Source organism: Nelumbo nucifera, chromosome 1 (genome assembly GCF_055504915.1).
Source record: "Nelumbo nucifera cultivar China Antique chromosome 1, China Antique-T2T, whole genome shotgun sequence".
Taxonomy (NCBI): domain Eukaryota; kingdom Viridiplantae; phylum Streptophyta; class Magnoliopsida; order Proteales; family Nelumbonaceae; genus Nelumbo; species Nelumbo nucifera.
In genome coordinates this window covers 125008177-125029266 of record NC_142649.1, presented here as the reverse complement: position 1 = coordinate 125029266, position 21090 = coordinate 125008177, and the positions used below count along the sequence as shown (strand labels likewise).

Genomic DNA, 21090 nt, shown 5'->3' with positions numbered 1-21090 from the left:
TCAACCCCATATACTGCAGCTAGAAACTCTGCCCTAGCTACATCACCCTCCTCCACAGGACTGGAGAACAAAGCAATAATGGAACCATTTTCATTTCTAATGCCCCCCCAATACCTGAAGGGCCTGGGATACCCACACAACTCCCATCGAAATTCAGCTTCATCCAACCCTCTGTTGGAGGGGACCAGGTCTCACAAACATGTCGTCTCATAGTTGATGAAGCAGCAATAAGTCCCCAAACCCTGAAGAAGTCTTCAACTTTAAAATCTGAGAACCGCTTTAAACCTTTTGCCCAATGTGCCACCTTCAATGTTATTGTTTCCACTAGAGCCTCCTTGCATTTTTCCTTACTTTCAAATACTCTATCATTTCTTTCCTCCCAAATGGTCCAAAGTATTGCTGCTCTAGTGCACCTCCAGAGAACCCTTCCCCTCCTTGTCTTACCACTGCAACCATTAGGGTTGAATAAACCTTCCAACCGGTCAGGAAAAGACCACTTGCACCCAAAAAGGGAAGTAAACCAATTCCAAATAAAGCTGACAAAAGAGCATGATAAAAAAAGGTGGATAGCAGTCTCACCATTCAACTTTACACAGGGCACACCAGTTAGGGGACAAGCACCAATTTGACCTTTTCCTTTAAAGTACATCAAAGGTATTAATACAACCATGTCCCAACAAAAAGCACTGATTTTAGGGGGAATAGAATGGCACCAAATTTCTTTGACTGGAAACTGAAGAGAAGACTGTGTAGCAACCATCAAATGAAGAAAGGATTTACAAGAAAAAGATCCATCAGAATTAGGACCCCAAATTCTAAAATCTGGCCCACCTTCCCCCAAGAAAACTGAATTCATAAATCCTAACAACTCAGAGACTGCAAGCAGTTCAGACTCTCTAAGATTCCTATTAAAACCAAGGTTCTAATTCAATCCTGGAACTCTGGAAGGTGAGAATGATGGTTTAGGGAATCAGAAATAAGCTTACCCTTGAACCTAGACAGATCACAAAGAGAAGGAAATTTCTCCCCTGAAGGAGTATCCCCAATCCACAAATCCTCCCAGAATCTGATTTTACTACCCGAATACAAATCATACCTGATAAAATTAAGGAACATAGGGAGGACATCATGGATGGCCTTCCAAGGAGCAGCCAAGTTAGCCCTACGTAGACAACCAGCATCCCATCCGTTGCACTTGCATGACATGCCATGAATGCTTGCAACCACTTTGTGCCATAATTTCTCATTTTCATTTGGAAACCTCCAAAGCCATTTGCCCAGTAAAGCCTGATTCTTCATTCTAACATTACCAATTCCCAAATCCTCTTCCTCTTTCAGTTTACTCACCTTCTCCCATCTAACCAAATGATCCTTTTTTTTTCCCCTAGCTACCATAGAAATTCCCTCATGATTTTTTCAACTTTCCTCACTATCCTTTGTGGCATCCTAAATACTGGCATATGGTACATTGGGAGATTTGCTAGAGTGGATTTAATTAGGGTTGTCCCCCCCCCAATGAAATATAATTTCTTTTCCACGCCGCCAATTGTTTCTCTATCATTTCCACCACCGGAGACCAAAATCTAGCAAATCTAGGATTATCTGGTAAACCCAAGTATTTCATTGGCCACTCACCTTTCTAACAACCTAGAGAACTTGCTAGAAATCTCACTTCATCTTCTTCAATGTTGACTCCAACCAGTAAGCTCTTTGACCAATTAATCCTCAAATTAGACATCTTCTCAAAGAGATTCACAACCACCCTCAAATTTCCACTCCCTCGCTACTCCCTCAATCACAGAAAATAAGAATGTCATCTACAAACTGTAAATGAGTTACTAAAACATTGTCCCTCCCCACTGACCATCCCCTAAATAACTGCACACCATTTGCTCTTGAAATCAATTTACTTAATGCTTCAGCAATCAGGGTAAAAAGAAAAGGAGAGAGGGGGTCACCCTGCCGAAGCCCACGGAATCCTTCAAAGAAATCATACACTATCCCATTAACTATAACTGAAAATGACAAGTTAGCAGGCATCCCATGATCCATTTAAACCACAAGTTTCCAAACACACATCTCCTCATAATTTCAATCAAGAATTTTCAATCCACTAAGTCATGAGCTTTTTCCAGATCCAACTTGATAGCCACTCCCTTCCTCTTTGATCTTTTATGAGCCTCCACACATTCGTTTGCAATTAATATTTGGTCAATAATCTGTCTATCCTGCACAAAGGCCCCTTGAGATTAAGAAACTAAATGGGGAGATCACCTTTTTAATCCTCAGAGGCAGCACCTTTACAATCACCTTGTAAATATTGATGACCAAACTTATTGGTCTGAAATCCCCTGGTTGGTTGGCATTATTCTTTTTTGGGATCAGAGCTAAAAAAGTAGAATTCATTCCCGGACTTACCACCCCTCTCCTGTAGAATTCATTAAACACCCTAACCAAGTCTCCTTTAATTATCTCCCAACAATCTTGATAGAAAGCCATTGTGTAACCGTCGGGACTTGGAGATTTTGATCTATCCATAGAAAAAACTGCCTCCTGAATCTCTCCCTCTTCAAACCTTTTTTCCAAAAATTGGACTTGATTCTCATCCAGAGTCTCCCAATCAAAGCCTTCAATCCTCCACCTCTCACTTAGGGGTCTTCTATAAATTGACCTAAAATACTCTGCAAAAGTTTTAGCAATCTCATCTTGATTCGTGATCTCATTTTCCCCCACCACTAAAGAGTTAATCATGCACTTCCTTCTCCTTCCGTTTACAATAGTATGGAAAAATTTTGTATTTCCGTCACCTTCTTTGATCCATCTTTCTCTTTACTTTTGCTTCCAACAAATTTCCTCTCAATAAGGTCTCCCCTAGTTCTTTCCTCAAATTCCACCTCAAGTCCTTATCACCAACATCTAAAATTCCTTCCACCTCTTTGCTATCTATTGCCTCTATCTGAGAAATCAACTCCACCTTCTTCTACTCCAATCTCCCAAACTTCACCCTATTCCATTTCTTGATCTCCTTTTTCAACAATTGAAGCTTCTTAAGGAACTTCTGGCCTTCCCACATTGTAGGTGTTACCAAACTATTCCACCAAGCCTTGACTTTCTCTTTAAAATCCGGGTGAGTGAGCCACATATTTTCAAATCTGAAAGGGATTGGGCCACCATCACTTGTTCTCTCAAACAAACAAATGGACCAAAGGTCTGAGGTGACCCTAAGTAGATTTCTTTCAACTAAACTTGGTCAATGCTCTTCCTAGTCAGGTGAGACTAAAAACCTATCAAGCTTGGATAGGATAGGGAAAGTTTGAAGGTTTGACCAAGTATAACAGGATTACCCAAAAGTAATATCTCTTAACTCAAAAGCTTCAATAAAGAAGTTGAACTTTCTCATACTCAATGTGGTTCTTTGCCTACCTCTTGTCTCACTCACATACCTAACTACATTAAAATCTCCCCCTAGACACCAAGGTCCATCCCAGAGACCCCTAACATCTCCAAGCTCCTCCCACAAATTCTTCCTTTCTTTATATGAGTTTGGCCCATAGACATTCGTGAGAACCCATTCAAATCCGTCTTGCACATCCTTCAACTTAATAGAAACTGAGTATTTGCCTACCAGCTCTTCCAAGCATTGAATTGTTTCTTCCCTCCACATTGTTATGATACCCCCCGAGCCACCCCAAGAGGGAGTGAAGCTCCAATTAATATTCATCTCTCCCCACACACTTCTTATCAACTTCCCGAATTTTGGATTCTTGAATTAGAGCAAAATCAGGTCTCTCCTTCCTCAATACCCCGTTGACTACTACTATTTTTATGGCACTACCTAACCCCCTTACATTCCAACTATCAATCTTCATGATCATAACAATTCTAAAACCAGCCCCCTTACATCCTATAGACCTCCTCTCCTCCTCCCTCCCCTAGCACTGAACTCTTTATCCCCTTCCACATCACTAATGAGTTTTTCAACTTCATTTAACTTCCTTCTCCTCTTGCCCCCCTTTTCTTTGCTTGCCTCCATTTGAGATTCCTTTTCTTTGATTTTTTCCACTCTCAACCCCATTTTTTCAGCCATAACCACCACAAGATCCATAACACTCTGATCTTCTTGATTGCTTTCACTTTCTCCCGCCTCCTTTTCTTTCTTCCCTTTAGTTAAGACCCTTCCACCCCCCCCCCCCGTCATTCTCATCTTCTTGTGAATGAATCAGTTTGGTGGTTTCTTTGTCCCCCTCTGTACCCATCCCCTTATCAGTCCTTGCTCCTTCCTTGTCCTTCTGCCCCCTTTCACCCCAAGCCTCAAACACACCCTCCCCTCCTTACTCTCCTATTATCTCTCTCGCATTCTCTCCTTCTTCAGGTAGATTCATGAGCAAATCACTACCTTGGATGGGATCTGGATATACTGTAGGATCAACATGACATAAGTTAGCATCAAAAATTAAACCAACAGTGTTATCGAAGTTACCAAAATGCTGAGAAGAAAGAATGACAGGCGTCTTAGACACAGGAGTTCCGGTGCCCTTTTCCTTTTGGAACCTCACCAAACCCCCGACTTCAGTTCTAACTAGTTGGGAAGGCCTCGAAGGATTATTGGACTTGGCCAAACCAAAACTTGTACCCCCTCCCAAAGTAATTTCTGTAATCTCCTGGTTCTCCTGTCGAAACACCAATTTATCACCATGCTTCTGTCTCTCATCTGGGATTAGTTCCTTACCCCCTTGGGCACCTCTAATCCCTTCCTGAATAATTGGACGATCCTTCACACCACTTATCGGTGACGGCCGTAAGACAACATCTATGTTCATAGTCGAGAGAAGTACGTCTTCAACTTGTGATTTCCCCTTATTTATTGCTACCTCCTTTTCATCAAAGAGTGAACCAATATGAAAATCATCCCCACTCTCTACACTGACCTGAACAGTATCTCCGTCGTCTGAGTTTCTGCTACTAGAATCATCCTCAGAGGAGAGACCATCATCTGAGTTTTCACAATGAACCCAAAGATCCTCTATGTCATCGTCCTCATCCTTCCAATCTGCCTTCGACCTTTCATATCAAGGATTAGGCCTATTGCAACATTTCCACTGCAGCTGCGAGAGCTTCGAACCAATTCGGCTGCCTTAGGACGAAGGGGACGATGATAGATAATAAATGTTGTCCCCCATCACCCTATTAAAAGCCTCGCACGTGCTCTTTAAGTTATCATGTTGCCTAGTCATAACAGGTGGTTTGGCTTGCCAGTTTGACCCAGGATCAGCGGGTGGACCATCCTTTTTACCCCCTCCTTTAGCCATCGATCTAACTGAACGATGAAATTCAAAAACATTTAAAGAGCCCATCTTTAATGACTTAAAGCCCGACGGTCCGCCTTCTAAAGCAGAACCGACATTACATTGCTGATTTTCCATAAACTCTTGTCCTCCTGGCATCACTCTGGATACGTCACCATCGTCTCCTACCTCCTTGCCTTTCTCCCATAGCACCGTTTCAACTTCCAATGCTAACCAGACTCTCCTCCATCGTCCGCCTAAAGAAATCTCAACGAACCTCAAAACTCTCTACGAATGAGAACCCTGAATCTTGATCTTAGTGGCTTGAACGGAAGAAAGGTTCACTGCAATGAGCAACCCTCCACAGAGATCTATAACTCTGGAGAAAACCTCCTACTTCCAAAGATTGAATGAAATAACCTCCTCTTCCTCCAACACAAACTCATTGCAGAACGGAAACCAACTCTACAGCAAGGCCCAACCTTCCCGTGTCTGTATCTTAGCCGCAACCTCAAGAGGACGACCAATGAACCGAAATGGGCATGGTTCAAGTAGTAAGAATTTAAGCACTCATAATTTAACGGATATGGCACTAAACAGAACGGAATAAAGAAGTAGGATTCATGTAGTCGATCCTGTATAGTTGGGAAAAGGTTTAAATCATTACTTTAAGATTAAAAAAATATAATAAAATCATTACAACTAAAATATCAACTATAGGTATTATATAATAATCTTTTAAACCCTTAAATTTAGTCTAAATGGAGAAAGAGGTTATCTTGAAATAGTTATCATTTTAAAAACATCAATTTTGACCCTTAATATAAATACAATTATTTAAAATAGCATGTCCTTTTATAATTTCAGAAATTAAATAAAACATTTTAGTAAATTTTTATAGATTAATATTTACAATGATAAAGAATGTTTACAATAAATCATATACAAAACTTCTGACATTTCTAACATTTTTTATTTTTAATTGATTGACATTTCCACTGAAACTAGCCCTCAAAGGCTAAAGGAAGAAGCGACATGGTTGGGTGTTGGAGGAGCTATGTGTAAGCCTCAAGGCATAAGCCTCAAAGTATGAGTTATATGTATTATCCATAAATATAACAGGACACACACATGATATACAACGCATGTATTTATAATTTATTATAATTTTATGTATGTTGGAGTACACTTGATTTTGTAGCAAATTTATGTATATATATTCTTTTTAATATCAATCCTAGGTGTTTTTAAAGTTTATTTTATTTATAGAAAAAATCTTTTTATATTCATATTGTGTTCAGAAAGTTTGCCTCCCTAATGTTGTGTCTATACCACCAAGAACCAAGTGTTTTTCCTTTCATCAAATTCACGATGATCTCAGAGTCTCCGCCATGGACTATTGCAAAGGTGAAATCAATTAAGTTGTCAAATCTACTATCATCCACCAATAAAGCTAGGGAAGCAGCAGAGATAGAGACAGCAAAACAGGAATCAACTCAACAAAACTATAATCGAGCAAAGTTCCGATTGATGCTGAGGCCTGGAGTCTAGTGTTCAGTTGTTATCATTGGTTAGGGGACTTAACCAATTTGTTGTTGAGTTGGTCAGGTGGTCTGTCAATTAAATCAAGGGCTGAAGCTGAGGTTTTGGTTGATTGGTTGCATTTTGTTTAATACTTTGATAGAAGGGTTTGGAGTAGGTTTGGGGCAGTTGTTGGGTTGTTTGTTTCTTCTCTCGGGTGTCTTCCAGTCATCTTTAAACTAAGCATCCTCAATTATCCATATTACAATTTTGTAACCCACCACCTCCCATAAACTTTCCCCTAAGTCCTCTCTCTTGACTTGTGGAAATTCAGGCAACATCAAAACCCAATCTACAACAGATTTGCCAACAGCAGCCACCAACTTGTCTAACTTCCATTCCTTGTCTTCAAAAGATCTTCTATCCCTTTTCTTCCATAAATTCCAGCAACCATTAACACTCCAGGACAACAATCTAATTTCAATCTCAACCTCCACTACCCTTCCTATCTTTTTCTTCAAACAGCCCCTTCACTCTTCTTCTACCAAATCCTCTTCCCACTCCTCTCAGACCTCTCCCCCCTCCCCTAAGACTCTTTTCTTATTTTTCTTCTCTTTTGCATATCTAAACTGGTCAATTGCCCTTCTAACCACTCTCTCCCCTCCCACAAAAAATAAACCGAAGAGATTTACCCATTTCCACATGTCAATCCACTAGCTTCTCAATTTCCACCTTTTTCTCCCCTAAACCTCCCTCTTTTGAAACCTTCTACCCCTCGAGACCCTCAAGCGCCTCATCCAGTCATCCCCCTCCTTTATCCCCTCTCCCAAGACCTCCTGTTCTCTCACTTCCCCCCTTCCACCCCCATCTTCATCATTTCCTTGATAATTTGTTCTTTTTTCTGCTGTGTACTCTTTTTGGCTGCCAACAACTTCTTTCCAAATTAGGAACCTTTGTTGTTCTTTTATTTCCCCTTTCACCCTCCTCTTCAGTTCCAATTCCCTCCTCTTTCTATATCTTATTGACTTCTTCCAATGTCTTTGAAATAAATAAGGAATACGAACTCACCTCAGCATTCACACGGGCAACGATCACTAAAGATCTTGACCCAGTCACAACATTCTCCCTTCTCCATGTCATCACTGAAAAGTCCACCTGGTTAGCACTGGTGCACTACCTCTCTCCCTATCTTCAGTTTCTGTGTTCCTCGAAACTCCTCTCCAACTATCAATAACAGGTTCCAGACACTAACTGCAGTCAACGACATGATCTGGATGGAAGAGATGCCATCTTATTCTTGGTTTAGACTGCAATCTTGAGCAAACACCTCTTCAAGCACCGACTTACCTCCCTCAAATCTCGCAACCACCCAGACCCATTCATCCATTGAGCTCCCTCTCTCCAAACAACCAATCTGTCCTGACCTTTCTTTCCCAAAAATACCCTTACTCCTGCTACCGTTTGTGTTGGTTCGCTTTTTAAACCCCATACTAATTTTCTTGAAGCAGTGGTCCCTACACCTAATTTCCTTTGTGTTAAAACTTCCTACAGCCTGTGTTTTATCTCCCCCCCCCTTCTTTCACCCGAGCCTTGATCTTCTATCATCTTAAAATTCTCCTCCACGTGGACATCTCCTGCCCGTCCACTTAAACTCAAGTTCTCCACGTGGACATCTTCCTCTGTATCCTCCTCTACCCTGCTACCTGAGGCCTCTATGCCTCTATCTCCCCCCCCCCCTATTTCCTTCCTCTTCTATGTTCTTCTGCTCTTCCATCAATCACTCCTCCACTCTTAAAAACATTTAGTCTTCCCCTTCAACTATTACTCTAAGGCCATAGCTTTCACCTGCAAACATAAGAACCATCCTATATAGCATAACAAAGGCATTCTCAACCTCAATCAAGATTCTAGCCATGTCTAATTTCTTCCAAGACCTATTTCTGTCATTGTACTTCAAGAATATTCCACACCTGTTGCCTATCTCTTCAAACGTTAGAATACTCCACGCGTGTGAAGGTATGTCGATCACCTCAATCCACATTGCTCGTCTCCATCTACCTCTGGACACTTCTCCTGCCGCTAGGAACCACTAATCCAGCCGTAGGTCAAGGCTCCTCTATTTTTATCACTAAAATTCCAAAACCCACTCCATAGCACGCCTATTGTGGACATGAAAAGCATCAGACCTCCGTTCAACTTCCTCACCCCCATCCCCATAACCCTCCCTCTTCCCCATTCTAAGCCCACCTAAGCTTCAACTTTCTCTACCTCCATCTCTCTCCCAACTACTCTGCCAACCAAGCTAGCGTACAACACCCTCATTCATTCCCGCATATTACCAACACTCCTAACGTCAACATTCACCTCCACCTCCATTGCTTTTTCTTGAGATATGCCTATTAGAGCATCATTTCATCTTATCTAGGAACAAGTACATCCATTAATTTTCTGCAAGGCACATAGAATGAAAACATAGAAAAGGCGCAACATCCATAATATGGGAACATCTGCAGATCATTACTGTGACCCCTCAGACTAGACATACCCAGTCTGATTACCATGTAATCCACTCTTACAAATAGAACAAAGTATACAGTGATGCAAGGCCCTTCTGAAAAAACTTTGTATTGTGCTATTGAGGATTTGTCACCAAACCCAAAAACAGAAATCTTAAGGTCTCTCAAAGACCATAGTAGGTATGCTAATGGCATATAAAACCTATCAAAAAACTGATAATGGTATATAAATAAGTTGGGATCCATTTGTTTTCATCATTCATGACAGAATATGGTAAATGGCAGAAAGAAGAAAATATAAATCCAAAGAGCATAAGAAAATCTCAAGCTAACAGCATGAGAATGCAGATTTGAATCTAGGACTGAACACTTCAGGTAAGAAAACACTGAAGACAGGACTAATATTGAGTAATGACCCCTTTTTTTCTTTTTAGACATTGTACAGATCACAAACAACATATAGAGAAAGAGAGACTAAATGCTTACATTTATTTCATGATCTTCCCCATCCTTCTCCAAGTACATGACATTACAATCTTTTAAGTCATGTACATTTCCGTGTTCATCTATTTTAGCATCACCAAGCATAGACAAACACTGATCCCATTCTTTCAGCTCCTCCTAATACCAAGTAGAGAAAACAATAATTAGATTATAATTTACCAAAGCACAAACAAGTTACCATCCAAGAAAAAACAAAGTACTAGAACTCTTCGAAAATTTTAACGGCAATTGTTTAGAAGGAAAACAATTGCTGTTAAAATGGGTTTGAATGTATTAGGGAAACTGGGAGTGGCATTTGAGTGGATACAAAGATCATCCAACAACATAAATGATTCATCAGCAAGACAAGAGCAGAAATCATTTCCATTAGGAGGTGACTTCCCAAGGGGAAGCTTGTAGACAAAAAACAACAGCTTTTAGGGATGGGTAGCAGATGCTAGTCGTATAAGGGATGCTTTTTTATTTTCTGATTTTTAACATTGGACTTTATTGGTTACGATAAAAGAACGTTATGTACAATGGACTTGGCTTCCTTCGTTAGGCTAGCCTTCACTACCTAACCCCAACCTTTATATTTGACCATATAAGGCATGCTTTGCATACTGTTCTACACATTCACCATTCTTTAATCAATAATTTTTTGAAAGATAAATTTTAATCAGTGCTACATATTATCAATTCTTTAATCAATGATACAAAAAAAATGAATTGTTGCTGATCAAGAAAAAAGGATTTGGATGCATTCCAGAACAAAGGATAGCCAGGAATTTAGCAAAGCATTCAAATGGAAATATAAATATGAAATAGAAGAGTAATAGAGAGATATAAACAGAATGTTTCCATTTGATTGTAGCCTTTTTTTCTCAAAAAGAAAAACAAACAAGATTATATATATATAGTCCATTTTGAGTAGGAAAATTAGCATTTATGCAACAATTTCGCATTTAAACATTGATTGTTGATGGAAGAATAGCTTGTTTGCTAACTTTCATTTTTTTCATTTTCCCTCTTTTTGCCTTTTCTGATTGATAACAAGGAAAGCAGACCGGAAATATAAAAATGTGGAATACAAGTACCAGCATCCCCAAAAGAGGAATAGTGATTCCAACAGAAGACCTAAAAGAGGCATCCAGCTAGGACAGACAAGAAAAACAAGTCATCCCAGAAAAGTGGTCCCCATGAACTCACTCCTGTCATGATTGAATGATTGAATAATCCAATTTACTACATACAACAAAGACACGGGTGAAATAAGAAAGCCAAAACTGGCATCATCGTGGTATTGGAGGATAATGAACAGCCCAGACAAGAAAAGTTACCACAAAAATTCTATAATGATAAAGGCCAAAGGAGACCAAGAACTGTTTGTCTCTTGCAGCTCAAAGAGAAGTGGGTCCCAAACTCCCATGAAAAAGAAAATACAACTAGTGGAATATGGATAACTTGGCAATGGAAAATGAGCACCAATTAGGTAATATATTAACTGAGAGAACTCAACACACAGACATGTCAAACAAGTCATGGTTGTCAAGGCATCGCCTTGGTTACTAGGGGCAAGGGCGCCTTGCCTGAGTGCCATGGCTTAAATAAAAAAGGCACCCATCTAGGTGACTAGGTGCCCAGATAGGTGACAAAAATCATAAGACAAGTTCCTTATAATAACACGATTGCCATGGCTACATATTAATACTATGTCTTAGTGTTTTAAAAGCGCAAGGCGAGGTGCGCGCCTTTTTGAAGCAAGGCGCAAAAATTTTAAAAAATCAAAAAAAAAGTCAGAAAATTTTTAAAAAATGCAAAACAAAATAAAAAAAAAATATTAAGCATAATATTAATAAAAAATATAAACTTAAATTTTAAAATAAATGTTTTAAAAAACCTATTATCTAAAATTAGAACAATAAGCATAACATGTAAAGCATATTCAAATGAAAATTTAAAAATAAAATCAAACATATAAAGCATTTTCAAGCATGTAAACCCCACAATCTCTTTTTTCCTCAATTGCATTACTTCAAGTGGCTAATGTGATGTAAAACATATTGCATTCCTGATTCTACAAGTCGCCTTTGCACCACGCCCGTCGAGGCAAGCCCAAACAAGTCCATGTTAAGGTCTCAAATTCTTAATTTTCACATAAAAACAATGATTTTATAACTTTAATTGCCTTTTAAGAAGATATTTTATTAGAATGAATGAATGAACAACATTATCGAATAGGGGTTTGACCCTAACATGGACTTGTTTGGGCTTGCCTCAAGGGGCATGGTTGGGGGTCCGGGGGCCCGACCCAGCCACTAGGTTCAAAAAAAGCAAAAAAACATGAAATTTTCAAAAGCCGCACGCCTGGCCTGAGGAGCAAGGCACATCATTTTTGAAAGGGTTGCACCTAGTACCTAGGCGAGGCGCATACCCTAAAATGCGCCTCGCCTGTGCGCCTAGGCACGCCTTTTAAATCATTGCTATGTCTATTGTTAATACACCATATGATATATTATGTATATCTTTATAATGCCCATACTTGCCTTTGCTTCACATTCAAGCTATAAAAATTAAAACAAGATATTTTAATGGCATCATATAATGTCAACATTTGCAAACAGTGATTGCCATAAATTCCAAAATTTCAATCTTTAACCCAATACATCAATTAAGGGTTTGTCCCTAGGTCTTTTTCCCTTTTCATCACTCTTTCTTAAATTCTTTTATTAGTATGAAATTGTAACCTTCTTTAGTTACTAATAATCTTTTAACATGCAATTGCTCCACTAAATACTCATTATGACATGGTGTTGTGTTTGATTTTTTTTTTTTGTTTTTTTGATAATTGAAAAAGCTTTCATTAGTCAAGAGATATAAAACTTTACAAGAATCCTTTGGAGAGGCATGACATGCAGCCTCCCCTAAACATTACAAGAGATCAGAATAAAGATTACAACGCTGCCTAAAATAAACGATCCCTAGTACGTTTAGCAATATGATCAGCCAAGGCATTTGCCTCCCTACCCACCCACCCACCCACCAATATCTACATGTTATGTGCCTTGTTAAACATTTAACTTTTTTATGAGATCCCTATAACTCCAAACAACTGAGTCTGGATTTGACAACCAGCCCACAATCACCTTAGAATCCCCTTCAATTAATAGGTTCTCCACTCCTAGTTGATTAGCAATCTGAATTCCTTGTACTGCAGCCAATATCTCAGCTCTTGTAGAGTCCCCCATCCCTACCGGGCCTGAGAATAAGGATATGATGTTGCCATTCTCATTCCTCAATACTCCTCCAATGCCAGACGGCCCTGGGTTACCCTGACTGTTTCCATCAAAATTCAGTTTAAAAAATTCTTCTGGAGGAGTTACCCAAACTGTAGTGGCTCTGGTTTTCCTAACCGAAGTGTGTGCAACCATGGCCCAATTCCTCCAGATGTCTTCAAATGAAAAGGAACTGAAAGTAGCCAAGGATTTCAGCCAATGGATAGCCCTAGTTAAGATACATTCCTTCACTTCTATAAAGGACCTCTCTTTATCTTGGAAGATTCTAGCATTTCTTTCTTCCTAAATTGTCCATAAGGTGGCTGCTCCAAAATATCTCCACATACTCCTCCCTCTTTTTGTTGAGCAAGCAAAGGTAGTTGGTTACAATAATAATTTTACCTCTACCGGTTGATTCCACCTACATCCAAACAAAACAAACATCCAGTCTCAGAGAGTTGCAGCAAAGGAACAAAAACCCAGTAAGTAGTAACAGTCCTCACTATGAGATTTGCACAACCCACACCAGTTTGGGGATAAACAAATGAAAGGCTTTTTTTTGTAAGTTCCCCAAAGCATTAATCTTCCAAGGTACACTTCCCAGCAAAACGCAACAATTTTGGGGGGCATAGGCTTTGTCCACACTTCATTCACTAGGAAAGGCTCAAGTGAAGTACTCAAACAAAGGGATTTGAAGAATGATGCACAAGTGAAGGAACCTTTTGGGATAGGGGTCCACACCCATTTATCAAGAGAAGAAGGGTCCAAACAACACTCTCTAAAATGGATAGAAGTTCAGTAACACAAGCAAGCTCATCCTCCCTTAAGCCCCTATGAAAACCAAAGTCCTAATTCAAGGATAAAGGTAAAACCGAAGGGGGAAAAAAGACAAAGATAACCTCCTTTTTATAGGGAAAGAGCATATACAAAGAAGGAAATAGGTCTTTTAGAAGTTGATTACCCACCCAAGTGTCTCCCCTAAAGAGAACCAAATTTCCAGAGCAAGTGTCATACCTTACAAACTAAAGGAAATTGGGGAGGATGCCTATCCCAAAAGGTGTTGTTGGATAGCCCGATGAGATACCCTAGCATCCCAACCAGAGATGGAACAGCCATGAATACTAAGAACAACCATGTGCCACAAACTTTCTCTTTCCAAAGGCCATCTCCATAGCCACTTCCCCAATAAAACTTCATTTTTTAGGATCAAATTCCCTAATCCCAGACCCGTTGCCTCTTTACTCCGACAAACTATCTCCCAATTAACTAAGTGATCATTTTTCTCTTTCCCTGGTTCCCAAAGAAAACCTCTCATCAATTTCTCTAATTTCCTACCCTCCCTACGGGGGATCCTAAACACAAAGAGATAATAGACTGGTAAATTAGCAAGCATAGCCTTAATCAAGGTTATCCTTCCCCCCATAGTGATATAATTCTTTTACCAAGCTGCCAATTTTCTTTCAAATTTCTCAACAACTAGGTACCAAAATCTGATTTCCCAAGGATTCCCACCCAAAGGTAAACCCAAATAAGTCAAGGGCCAAGAAGAAATAGAGCAATCCAAACAGTTTGCAATAGACTCAACTTCATTGTCAACCAGATTGACCCCTACTACACAACTCTTTTCAAAATTGATCTCTAGATTGGAAACTCTCTCAAAGCCTAATATTAGATCCTTAAGATTTTTCACTCTTCTCGGCTCATTTCCCTCACAAAAAATGATAATGTCATCTGCAAACTGGAGATGAGTTATAGAGACATTATTCCTTCCTATTTTCCAACCATCTATTACTCCCTCCCTATCTGTTTTTTTATATCAATCTACTGAACACATCCGCCACCAAAGTAAAAAGAAAAGAAGAAAGAGGATCATCCTATCTCAACCCTCTGTAGGCTGGAAAGAAATCCTTTACCACTACATTCACTAGCATAGAGTAATGAAGCAAAGTGTGGCAACCTTATATCTACGAACTAATAACATAAGTCTATGATGCAACGCTAGAGCTATACACTAACATTGTAAGTCTATCGTGTGAATACCTCATGCCAAAACTAAAGTCGCACCATCTAACATTTTTCTAACCATGGTAAGGAAGCAAAGCCAATTACCTGGATCAAAATCTAACCAATTAAGGCACCTTAGTCCTTAGAGAGGAAGCACTAAAAGCAAAACAAAGACTTTTTTGTAGAAGAGCTAACTTAGTTCCATCATGTGTAGATGAACTTCTTATCGTTGTTTGGGACTTTTTTCTCCCTCAAGACCCATAGGTGATGCAGAATTGCAGACTCTAAAATAGCAGAACCTCTTGGTTTTCTCCTTGGTCTAAAATCCACCAAAAATTCTTTCTATCCATTCTGACATGGCAAGGGGAAATACTAGGAATGCTTTCACACTGGAAGTGGAAGACTAGAGAATGTTGGCAGTTGACTTACATTGCACAAGAAATTAAAAGCAGACATTTCTATTGAATATCTTGTTCCAATGTGTAAAGGCCAATTCCTTGACTGATGAGCTTGCTAGTTAAGGGCATGAAGGGATATTTCATACATAAAAGTTTTCAGATATGGCGGATACTTATTGTACTACAGCCCCTTGTACAGTTTTTAACTACATGTTCTATTTATATAATTGATTTAGGGTTATCTCATAAACAGAGTGAACTGCCATAATGTCCATGAGGAAGATCAAAAATGACTTAAAAGGGAATACACAGACACTCTTATGATGTGAAAAGTAGAGAACAAATTGAAGCAAGTCATCATCATCATCCAAGCCTTATCCCAACTATATGGGGTTGGCTACATGAATCCTGTTTCGTCATTCAATTCTGTTTAAAGCTATGTCCATTGTTAAATTATGAGGATTTAAATTACTTCTTACTAAAATCAAGAACAAAAGAACTCTAAATTCAAGAAAGACATGAAGAATGAAGAAAAACTAGGAATTAAGTAACTCATATTGTTCATTTAAGCATACATACTTAGAGGATCTAGAAGGAATCAATTCCTGGGAAAATTCTGAAGGAATCAAAAACGTTAAAGTGTTTAGAGATAGAACCAAACAAGGCAAAACCAAAAGTAAAACCATTACTCCAAAATCCATAATAAATCTTATAGCTATATTATGAGCGTTATGTCTTTACGTATACATATTTTCCTAATCTAAAGACTACCAACACCATACTTAATTACCTATAGATCAGTAAACTTTGAAACAAACACTCCCTGAACTTCTAATCTTCGGCAATTGGCTTTTGACCCATTAAAACTCCTGCCCTAAGAACTAGAATAAACTAAAAAATGGTGAATCCCATGACAGACTCCCATGTTATTTTTACTTTTACCATAACTCACTCATTTACATCCAAGTCATGTGATCTGGGAATGAATGGATATATAATCAGATAACATGTGTAATGTCCGAAAAATCATACCAAATGAGTAAGCTTGAAGAGGGGAAAAAAAAATAGCTGTGTGAAAAATGGTCAGCACCTCCATAATGCTGTCAGCGTATAAAGCTTGCTGAAGTAGTATAGTCGAATAGGACTGCAATCAGTCCTAGGTACAATGTGAAATAAACAAAGAAAAGATTGAGAAGGAAAGAAGAAGACGAAGAGATGAAGAGAACAAGAGAAGGAGAACTCGAAGAGAAGAATTCAGAAAAGAGAGTGTTGACTATCATGTCACCCCACTCTACAATTTATATTAATACTCAAATAAAAGGTGAAAGGGCTGAATTACCCATACTGCTTACATGGCAAAAGAAATAAACAAAAGAAATAAAAAGAACTAATAAAACTACCAACTGAATTAACTGCTAACTGAAACTAACCATGATCGTAAACTATCGAGCACAGTGGGGACCACATTACTGTTCTCTACATAGTAATCTTTCCATTTATTTGGAAAAATAAAAAATAAAAATCGGTATTTCATTTCAACTAAACCAAAGCATTCAGAATATCTTCTTCCCAAGTATTTCACTTCATCAAACTTTCTGAAAGCCACTAAACCAGACTGGCCTTTCTTATCTTCTGACACTGGCAACGTGGGAAACTATCAGAAAGGTTTATATATTCTCCATAATCTGCCTATTTCTGTAGTCTTAAATATTTTCAATAGACAAGACTAACAGATTATTCCTCACAAACATCTTCAGAACATTCCAAGCATCCTATGGAATTGAATGTGTGATACTGGCAATCTGGCATTGCTCTTCTCAAAACATCCCTTCCTGTTTTAGTTTTCACATGTTCTTTTTCATCAAAAAAAAAGGAGTAACAATAATCCTGCTAATAATTCTGTCTTCAATTCTAAATCACCAATCATTCGCTAATATGCAACTATTTCAACACAGAAAAGAAACACTATCGATCAGAGAAAGAAATAACCTTGATTGTTAACCTGAAACGGTTTTAAAACCCTACTATCTCAATTAACGAAACAATCAAGGGCACCCGTAAAAAAACTAATGCTCAATCGAATCTCCTAGCATCTGGGGCGTGATGGAGGGAAGAATCTACCAGACATTTGGCGGCAAGGTACCGAAACCGGAGATCACGGAGGACGATCTGGGAAGCGTTGAGGAGATGGAAGGCCCGGCGGTAATGACGACCTAAGTAGAGAGCCTGTGCCTGCATGTAGATGTCGGCGGGGTCGGATGTAAAGGCAGCAACCTTATCAGCGAAGAAGATGGCCGAGGAGTAGAGATGCTTGCTAACGCAGTCTCTCACCACGCCTCGGAGCTTCTCCACCTCTTCCTCTCTCATTTTGGTGAGTTGTCACCGGATAATTTTACAGAAGCTGCCTTGAAGATCAAAGATTGCAGGGGTAAAGAAATTTGTGGATATCTGGGGAGAAGGTCCCGGCGGCAAGAATGTTTGGTTTTGGTCTCTTTCTGTGTATGGTATGGACTATGGACAGTGTGACCGGGAGCGTGGGGGTGTGGGAACTGGGGAGCGAAAAAATGAAAGTGGAAAAAGAGCGGGATGTTTGCTTTGGGCCGTTATATCTTTTATGGGTGTCACTTGGGCCGGGTTAGTTAGGGTTGAAGGGATAATACCCGATTTAGATGGTTTAAAATCCTTCGGTTGGAGTTAGAATTAGGATGGGCTTGGAATCGAATCCAAACTGAATCATTTATTACTAGTAGACCTGTTCATGGGCCGGGTGGCCCGACGGGCCGGCCCGGCCCGGCCCCCCGATGGGCTTGAACACGCAAAAGAACCCGTGGGCTTAACCCCAAGCCAAAAAGCCCGGTTCGCAATAAATTCGAGTCGGGCTCGGGATTTGCCAAAATAGCCTGGCCCGACCTGTAAATTAAAGTTAAAAAACCCTAGTCGAACCCCTCTTCTCTTTCACCTATTTCCAGCCGAACCTCTCTTCTCTTCAGTCTTTACATCCTCCTCAGTCCTTAGTCCTCACACTATCAGGCAGCCACACAACCGGCGAGGCGGCGGACATTCACTGTTCCTCTTCTCTCTCTCTCTCTCTCTCTCTCTCTCTCTCTCTCTCTCTCTCTCTCTCTCTCTCTCTCTCTCTCTCTCTCTCATACGCGAACTGATCACTATTGAAATCGCAGCTTACAAATCTCAAACATCGCGAACTCATCTTATAGTCACCGGCGAGGCGGCGAATATAGGCACCGGCAGCGGCGGTGAGTTCTCTCTCTCTCTCTCTCTCTGACGCAAATTGATCACTGTTGAAATCGCAGCTTACAGTCACCGCGAACTTGAGCTTCAGGCTTTTTATCAGGGCTGGGCTCGTGCTCGGGCCTAACAAATTTCCATTCATGAAGAGTAAAAGCCCGGCCCGAGCCCGGCCCATGAACAGGTCTAATTACTAGGATGGCAATTTTACGGGAATATAGCGTATTTGACTCGTTCCAACGTTAATATGACTCGTTTATTAAAACCCTAGAATTTGTTACAAGTTTGAGATTTTATATTAGGGCTATTCACAGGTCGGGTTGGGTCGGTTTACTGCAGTTTTTCCAACCGACCCGACCTAGTCGGGTTACCTGACATAGAAACCGAAACCGACCCAATGTTAAGCAAAACCGACCTGGTCAGTTTGAGTCGGGTTGGATCGGCTTCGGTTCTAAGTTCATCCCTGTGATAAAATCCTTCTAATTTAAAAAACAATCATAAATTGAACATCATTTCAACCATCTCCAATGATAAAATTTATATGAAAAGTTAATTACAAAAATTCTTCATTAATCTCTATTCACTAATCTAAAGTTTCTTGCAACCATTCAAAAACTATGTGGCCTAATGGGCTTTGGAACTTCATGTTTGAACTAGGAACTAAGTCGGTTCGGTTCGGGACGGTTTCGGTTTTCTTGTGTGAAAACCGAAACCGGCCCGAATAATCGGTTTAGGAATTTGCACAACCTGAAACCGACCCGTGCTGATGAAAACCTAGCCGACTCGGGTTGGATCGGTCTGGGTTGGTCAGTTTGGTCGGGTTGGGCCTTCTTATGAACAGCCCTATTTTATATTAAATTCTTACAAGGTTGGGATGGGTTTAGGTTTTGCCCTTACGGTACCCATTATCCAAACCCGATTTATCGGCGAAAACGAGAATTTTATTCAATTAAGAGAATTAATATAGAGATATGGCATATAAAAACATAGGCATTTCAACTGAGAATTTTTACAATAAAGTCCAAAAAAGTTGTTGCCTTGGAAGAAAGTCGGCCATTCCATTTGCAATACTCCTAACCCATGTAAATGAGGCATTAAGTTCCCTTGCTATGGTTATTTTCTCCCTTAACTAATGTTTGTAGTACCAAGGAAGATTACTACTTGAATTGGTCAAAGATATCACTACTTTTTGAGTCCCCTTCTATTTCCAAGTTCTTAAAATCCGCTTGTTTGGATATCTTTAACCCTTGAAGTATAGCTAACATTTCAGCTTTTAAAGAGTCACCTTCCCCTAAAGATCCTGAGTACATAGCCGATACTTCGTTTGAGGAGTCTTTGATCACACCACCAATGCCTACTGATGTAGCACAATCTGACTACTCCTAGCTGGAGGGCGATCCGAACTCCAGATGGACGTCGAGCTACATCGATCTATAAAACAGTGTATCAGAGAACCCGGGGTAGCTAACCCGGCGAGGTCACTCCGATGCTTATTATGCTGTAAATGCGAGCTGAATACTTGAGAGCTTGAGTGCTAGTGAGTAGAGTAATCACGTGTACCTTTGCCTTGAGATTTCGAGTCTTAATATACTGGAGTAGCCGTGGGCTTTACGAAAGAGCTTTGGGTTCTCCGGGCTATAGAGATAAGGTTGGCTCCGTTTTTGAAGGAGGGCAGTACGTGGATGAGGATTATCGCCCACCTCCGATTTAGGCGGAACCGGGATGAGTTCTTATTGTGATATCGGGAGATTCAGGATCTATTGGCTCATCGTGACCCCAAGCGATTCGGGATCTATTGGGGAGGCTTTTGGAGTTGGTTATACGACGCTTCGACTTCGTTAATTCTGAGCTGGAACTTTGATTCTTCAGTCTCAAACTGAATTGGATGCCAAGGTGCCTCTACGCCGAGGCAAGTTTTGGGTCGAGGTGGCTGGATGCCCGAACTGCGAATGTTGTGAACTGGGCTTGCTTGGATGAGTTGTCATCCTTCAATCAGATCGCGCCTACGTGTCCCCTTCCTGTTAGGTCGTGCCAAATCACCCTTCATCACCTAGCATACCCGGATTTCCTATATAGCTCCCATCAAAGTTCAGCTTTACCTTATTGGGGCCTGGCAACTTCCACTCCATTTACTTTTATTTCCTTCAACTCTACAGTGTGAGCTAGGGTTGTACACAAATCGGTTTGGTTTGGTTGCATGCAATTTTGTCAAACAAGCCAAATAGTTTAGGTTGATTATTATGATAATCAAAACCAACCAAAAGATACATAAAACCGACTTATACTAACGATTATTAGGTGGTTGGTTTTTTAGTTTCAACCGAACTGAGACCTTGTTTTGGTTTGATTTGGGCCCATAACT

General features: G+C 40.0%; 1 protein-coding gene across 3 annotated transcripts in view; it reads right to left on the bottom strand.

Moving 5' to 3' along the window:
* Nucleotides 1–18065, bottom strand: part of APC6 (anaphase promoting complex 6) — a 69323-nt gene extending 51258 nt beyond the window's left edge. For 2 of the 3 annotated variants that reach the window (XR_016080090.1, XM_088894164.1), the window contains exons 1-2: nucleotides 17604–18065; nucleotides 9809–9943 (exon numbers count right to left, since the gene is read on the bottom strand). Coding sequence is in view for 1 of the 3 variants with exons in the window: in XM_088894164.1 (XP_088750290.1) it covers nucleotides 9809–9943; nucleotides 17604–17849 (381 nt within the window). In the remaining 2 variants the exon portion in view is untranslated. Of the gene's footprint in view, nucleotides 1–9808; nucleotides 9945–17603 lie in introns of those variants that run through there. The other variant, XM_088894165.1, reaches the window with a different exon arrangement.
* Between the last annotated feature and the right edge of the window lie 3025 nt (nucleotides 18066–21090).